At 34.2% G+C, this 6,998-nt stretch overlaps 1 protein-coding gene across 1 annotated transcript; it reads left to right on the top strand.

Moving 5' to 3' along the window:
• Window positions 1-350: 350 nt before the first annotated feature.
• LOC135688189 (uncharacterized) lies at window positions 351-5,696 on the top strand. Its single transcript, XM_065204919.2, has 3 exons — window positions 351-702; window positions 2,740-2,968; window positions 4,500-5,696. Exons 1-3 carry the CDS (start codon window positions 413-415, stop codon window positions 4,998-5,000), a joined length of 1,020 nt encoding a protein of 339 aa, XP_065060991.1. The 5' UTR covers window positions 351-412; the 3' UTR covers window positions 5,001-5,696.
• Window positions 5,697-6,998: the final 1,302 nt, after the last annotated feature.

Here is a 6,998-nt window from a genome sequence, read left to right on the forward strand (position 1 = left end):
ACCATGTTTAGATGCAAGGGACGCTGGAAGAGCCTGGATGCGAGTGATACAAATCATAGGTTTGCACCTTCTTTCGATTCTTTTAAGCTTTTTCAGAACAACAAGAACATTGGATTGAAAAGACACATCAATCAATAAGCCGTAGCCATATCAATTTCCTTGATAATTTCGAAGGCCAATGTCAAAGAAACTGCCATCCAAAAGTACCTTCGACCTCATCTGTCCCTCCTATGAATGGCCAAGGTAAGCGCTTGCCCAACTTGCCCCTCTTCGCATCCCTTGTCTGGCAGCCCTGTTAGATGCTTTTTAGTGTAAGTAGGTCTGAGGGATGTTTATAAAAGCGATTCAATTAAGTTGTTGTTGTTTTGTATAGCAACTTTCTGTCAGGTTTGTGTAATATTCGTGCACTCTTATGGTTGTTTTTCAGCTTGCCATGAAACGCAAAATTTATTTCATACAGACTCTGGCTCTGTATGTTATATCATTTGGTCTTTTCGACAAGGAACATAGCTTGCGTGGTGCTACCTACTGGCATCTACGTGAACAGAATGGAGTGATGCAAGTTGTCCCCGGAGAAGCGAAGAGGGAGCTTTTCGAATCTGATCCATTTTTTAGCCTGCTCATAAAAGCAAATCCTCCTAAAATCCAGTACAGTTTGTTGAATCAGTCTAAGAATTATCATGTTGCAGTGGCTGGCGTTCGGTATGTTTCATTATTTGAATATTATTTGTAATTTTCTCATTGTGGTCAGTAAATTTCACCGGCAAAGCAACCTTTTCTACTAGGCCCCTAGATATCTCGAATTACCCTCAATACACCTTGATTAATTACATAAACACTGCTCTTTCTTACACTATTTGTTTGCCAGTGTAATCCCTGATAAGAGATACATATATTTATTTCGAATTGAAGAGCTGTTTTGGGTTTCAAGCCCAGCAGGTACAATCAACGTTAGCTCAATTCCTTAACTCGTGAACAAATTTTTCGATAGTTGTAACACATATGCTAATTTTAATGCTAATTTTATGAGCAAACTGAGTTGATTAGCATTGAAAGGTAATGGTCAGTAGCCAAATAATTTTCTCTGTCTCAAAGAAATTTGTTCTATTGCCCCAAGTTATTGTATGTTATATTTCTCCATAACGACCTGAGCTCTGGTATTCTTCTTAAATTTAAGTGTCCAGTGTCCATAACGACCCGAGTGTCAACATTCTCAGATTATTCCCCTTCCAAGTACTAACTTTTTTGTAATTTTCTAAAAAATACACTTTTTTGATTTAAAATCCTTTATCCTGGTGGTATTTTTTTAAATTGTTGGTAAATTGCATTGAATTTGAAATTGGTGTTGCACCTTGCCCAGACTGGTCTTCTTTTAGCTGAGAAGATAAAAGGTAAAATGACCAGTAGCTGAAAAAAATTGAGCAAAGCTGTCCAAGCACATACCAAAATCTTAGACATGGCAATCTTTTTAACAGAAGCTCTTACTCTACTAAACTGGTTTCTCTTGAGTCTTAGACCAATATATCAAATGTATTTTCACCATATGATGTTCTTGCATTCAAACTTTTTTTATATGCTGAAGACTGATAATACTAAACAGGCTTATACATAGCTATAAATCAAATCAAGAGGCATTTTATTCAATTTAAGAATTCAACTAATGTTTGATCATTTGACATTTATAAGCTAGACACATATACAGGCCTTTTCATAAGAAATAACCCTTGAGAGTGGCATATCGCTTGCATGATTTCTCTTGCATGAGCGATCGCTCTGATAGTGATAGCAATGATCTTATGAGGTACCCTTTTGTTTGAGGTAACATAACATCAAATGAAAACAAACTGTTATGATGACCTTTAATGCATTCCAAGAAAGTATAAATACCCGCTACAAATGTGCTTCGTTTATAAACTTTATTTATATCATGAAGGTCATATAGACGTTATTGCTGGATGATCACAAAATGTTGTTAAGAATCTGCCGTAGATTCCGCGCACAATTTTTGTTTATCTGGCTATATTCCACCATTTAAACTTCTGAATTCTGATAACAAGAAAAACCAAAGAATACAAGGTCTCTTCAAAAGCCCTTGCTTAAAATTCTGTGCACAATTTTGCGGGAAACGTTTGTTATCCACAAATTTCAAAATCATTGTTCTGGCATTCCCCACACAGAAAAAATACTTTACAGTCTGGCTGCCCAAAAAATGTCCTAAGTGCTATCATAGTTTGAGTACTATTACTGAAAGTATTCCGAAACATTCGCTGTGGTGATTTTCAAATGCATTTTTTGTTGAGATGTGGTTTAGTCAGTTTACTTATATTTTCTGTGTTTATACCCGCTTCATATTGTCTATGTCACTTGCTTAGGTCATGACTAGGATTGTGTCTATTGATGAGATATTTATTCCTCATAATTTACCATTTTGTGCGAGCGATGAAACACTTGGTTGGGTTTGCACGAGTGTTGAAGCTATCGCGAGTGATGGCTCGCTTCAAACGAAAAGTCTGAAATATGATAGTGATTACATTCTAACTGTTAATGTGAACAATTTTTTGATGGTACAAAATTTCAAAAAGCAAATATTTTACAATATAACTGTAAATAGAAAAAAAATATGGTTATTGATAACAATGATGAAAAATAATTTTTTTTTTGATAACTTGATAGTTAAACACAACAATTGAAGGAAATATTTCTACCAAATCCTCAATTTTGATGATTTGAAATTTGCAGAATAAACTCATCTGATCAAGATGCAACAGCTGTTGGCTCATACAATCCTGGTGTTCATTGCGGCCCTCCAGTCTATGAAACACCATTTGATTATCTCCCTGGAATTTCAAAGAGGAAGCAGCATCCACTTTATCCTGAACCTGAGGTTGCACTAATTTTCAAGCAAAATGAATTTGATGAGCCTAATTTAGTTGATATTGAATCAGGATTGAAGGAAGCTATGATACAGGTATGAGTTTTGTTTTCTTGTTTCAAACTTTGTTTCATTTTTAGCAAATACAACAAGGATATAGGTATTGGCTTTCAAGCTTTGTTTTGTTTGTTTCTGCCACAGTTTAGTCTCATTGTCTCATCATAACATCTGATCATAACCATAATGAATATGGACACATTTAAAGATAACATATTTAATGTACTGGCTAGCATGTATGTAGACTTTACAGATAGGAGAAACTGTAAAGTCTGTAGTTATTTCTTGTATCCATTAGTCATAGCTTTTTTAGGGAATAGTCTTTATTTTACAATCTTTTATCTTTGGCACAATGGCTTCAAATTGAACCTTCAGATAATGGTAACTTGTCTTGCATGATCAAACTGATTCAATGATTAGCATGCAAAGATATCCCAAAAGGCATACAATAAATAAGTTATGATTCATTCCCTAAAACGGTGGAAAGATATCTAATTGGCTCTAAAAACAAAAAGTTTTGAATAATGCAATAGTGTCAAAATATAAGTGGTTACAAAAAAAATCTGCACCGCATACAGACTTCTAGAATCAGACTATAAGACTTCTTTTAAAAAGGGCAGTATCAGGTAGGAAATATGTGCTAGATTAAGCCTCTCCAGTAAATAATCTATTTGCAGAGATGTAAATTGTTGTTACAACCTTGTAGGATACAAAACATTTCAAACTGACAATAAGCCAATAGTAATTCTAATTTACATATCCTAAACATGACATGGTTCTCTGATTTCTTTTCTAAATTGAGAGATTTATCTGTCATATTATCAAATCTGATGTACTTCAATTTTCCTTAGATTTTGTCAGAGTATTTATGTGCCTGTCTATATGTTGTTTTTATGTATTCTTTATTAAGCCACTTTATCAGGTATCAAATGTGATACTGGATTCTTAAAGATAAAATTGCATACTGGCCATTGCCTAGATTTTTTTAGGATTTTTTTTCATGTCAACAACCAAATGAAAAATGGAAACAATGTTAGTTTATCACGTTGGGTTACAGAACTCATTCCATTCTACACTTTACATTTGCAAAGTACTGAACTATTGGCCACAGAATGACAGCATTGCTTCCAAATATTTTTAGCTGACCAAAATTCAAATAGCTATTATAGCAATAGCAATTTGAATAAGTGTTTTAAGATGACTGTTTGGATGGAAAATAATAGAAATTTTTTTCAAGGTATAGTCATGAAAATGAAAAGTAAGAAAATAAGCTTGTTTTTTTTTATTTTCAAGCCATGCCATGTCAACCATTTTTTTTATTTTCAAGCCATGTCAACCATTGTGAAAACACAAAAGCAAGCAATAATGATAGGAGTACATTCAAAATATTAGCAATAAAAAATGTTTTTCTCTGCACAAGCCTGTAAGATTTCATTATGACCAACTCAGAGATACTCACTTCCTGCTTGAGTGCCCAAAACTGATAATTTTTTTCTGTCTGATAACCTGCCGCAAAAGTTTTTTATTAAATTTAGCAAGTCGTACAATGTTTTGATTTTTTATATTTCAGGGTGAAAACAAAGTTGTGTTGTTTAACCAAGTTGGCAATTTTTTGCGAATCAAAGGTGATACATACCACTCCATTGAATGCTTTAGAAGTGCCTTGGCCATAGCACCAAACAATGCTGATGTTTTGCTTAATCTTGCTCGTGTTTTGCACAACCTTAAATATCTAGATGATGCAATTACACTGACTCAGAGGTCTTTGGACTTACAACCAGCTGATCACAATTCGTGGCTGCAACATTTCACAATGGGTGAAATCTTGAAAAGCCGTGGTGATATTGAAGAAGCAAAGGTGCATTTTCGTAATGCGCTAGATTTAAATCCATCCTTCATACCAGCAGAACTCCACCTTCGTGATCTTGGCTATGTTCATGGAACACTTAATACAAACATGTACTCTTTGCTTTTAATTTTTCTACTTCTATCATCAATTTTCCCGTTTGTTTATTTCACAGTAGTTGGTGATGATGATTCTTCGAAGCCTAAAAGGCGAATCAAATCCTGACTGCATGTTTAGCTGCACTTAAGTTATTATGTAGTGCTTGTATATCTCCATTTTTATCACTTGTATTTTTGCATTAAGCCAGTCATTTATTTACAAACTGAAACTGGACAGTACAGACACTGTAAAATAAAGAGAACATTCATTCTGCCATTCTTCAGTTAACAGAATTAGTCCCAGCTGATTTCTTGTGATTTCATATATGCAAGATCTCTATTGAGCTTGTTTATATTGATAATACTGGCAAACTTCTTGAAATATTTGAGACTATTCAAAGTAATGCAAATCACAAATATCTCTCATATGGAAACACAAAGTTCCCTGTTCAAATATTTGCAACAATCCTTTAAGATTCCTGTTTTAACTGATAACGTTAATTTAGCACATTGTTTGTCTGTGTTTCCAAGATTTTAATTACTATTGCTGTTGATATATTGCAAGTTTTTTAGCTATTTATGTCTATTTGGCTTTTTTCAACTCTTTTTATGTGGTGACATGTGCTGGTGCCCATGCCCTTTGCTTTGCTTGTTGGCTTTTTAGCTATCAAATCCATGTCAAGCTTTATTTCATCGTAAATAAGAAAGCTTTGTTCAACAGTGTTAAAACTACCTTTCTCCTTGTTATGACTTGGTTTTAAGCCTTTGTCACAGTAAAAATAGTATTGCATTTTAAAGCATTGTTGATGGATTTTATGGAAAACATATAGAGTCTTGATTGCTTGAAGTCTTTGTTTGAAAATGAAGGAGGAACAGTTATCACACCTTCTTGTTTTTTCCAGAGGGTTGACAAGTTACCCAAGTAGAGTTTTCATCATATAAATCAGCAAAATAATGCAATTTCGCACTCTCAATTTTGTAAGGCAGTGTACTTTATTAAGAGCTGGTGTTTCGAATAACGATACAACAACAAAAATACTCAGATTGAACTTGCAATGACAACGCATTAAAAGTCCATTAAATTAGAATGCGTCCAAGGTTCGTCCCATTGGTAATGAAAATAACAGTTGTTTCTTAATTCTTTTAGAATATATTCCAAAACATAAGTGGCACATAATCTACAGCTGTATTCACGATCTCCAAGCTCATCAAATCTCTTAGGGACGAGAATGTTATTACTATAATTAGTTGTGTACAAAATTCTTGGCATGCATTTTTCAACTTTCAAAGTAGGACTATCAAGCAAAAATATTCTGGGTTTGAAGCAAGACTAGTATCTCCGCAACTTGGTTTGACTTCATACTGGATGATATTGGAAATGTCGCGATACTTGGCGCTATTTGTCACATAAATATGAAAATTATTCAGGGGTCTTGTCATCTTAAAGTAGGAATCATCTACAAAAAATGAAACACACTCACTCATCAATAGTTTGTTATGTGGAATAGCAGAGATTTTTAAAAGAAGGCGGAGAAAGAGGAACTTTTCAGGTAGCCAGTATTCTATCTGGAGTTCTGACATATGCCATTGTGGGTATCTTGTTTGTAAGTACAACACTTTTGCAGAATATTTTGCAAGGAAAACTTTTCAATCGTAGCTCTTGGAAGAACTTTTTAATTAAAATTTAAAAAAGCTGGATTTCAAGAAAGAATACAAGCAGGAAAGCTTTAACACCAAATCTGAAAGGGGATGGCAATCATTAAAGTAAGTGTCAGAAATTTTCCACAAGACAGAATTTTTGCCTTGTAATTGGGGAAAAGGTTACACCAAGTAGGAGTGCAAAACCAGTCGTACTCGTGGAAGAGGTGGCAGCCAAAAACTCTCTCTTTCAAACCGTTTTTCCTCGAATTTCTATGTTTATTTGTATGACATCAAACTAAAAGGTAAATATTAGAAAGAATTTTACAACATGGTATCGAGTTTTGTATGCGTGACATCCGCAAAACCTGAAGCCTCTCAACAAGTTCTAGGCAAGGAAGACCAACTTTAAAACAAAATGAAACAAGGCAAAGAAACCCCACCTCTGAAACAGTTTAGACGCCCCACCTACAATACCACAGTGCTT

Source organism: Rhopilema esculentum, unplaced genomic scaffold (assembly GCF_057945365.1).
Source record: "Rhopilema esculentum isolate cy_ngs unplaced genomic scaffold, ASM5794536v1 HiC_scaffold_36, whole genome shotgun sequence".
NCBI classification, from domain to species: domain Eukaryota; kingdom Metazoa; phylum Cnidaria; class Scyphozoa; order Rhizostomeae; family Rhizostomatidae; genus Rhopilema; species Rhopilema esculentum.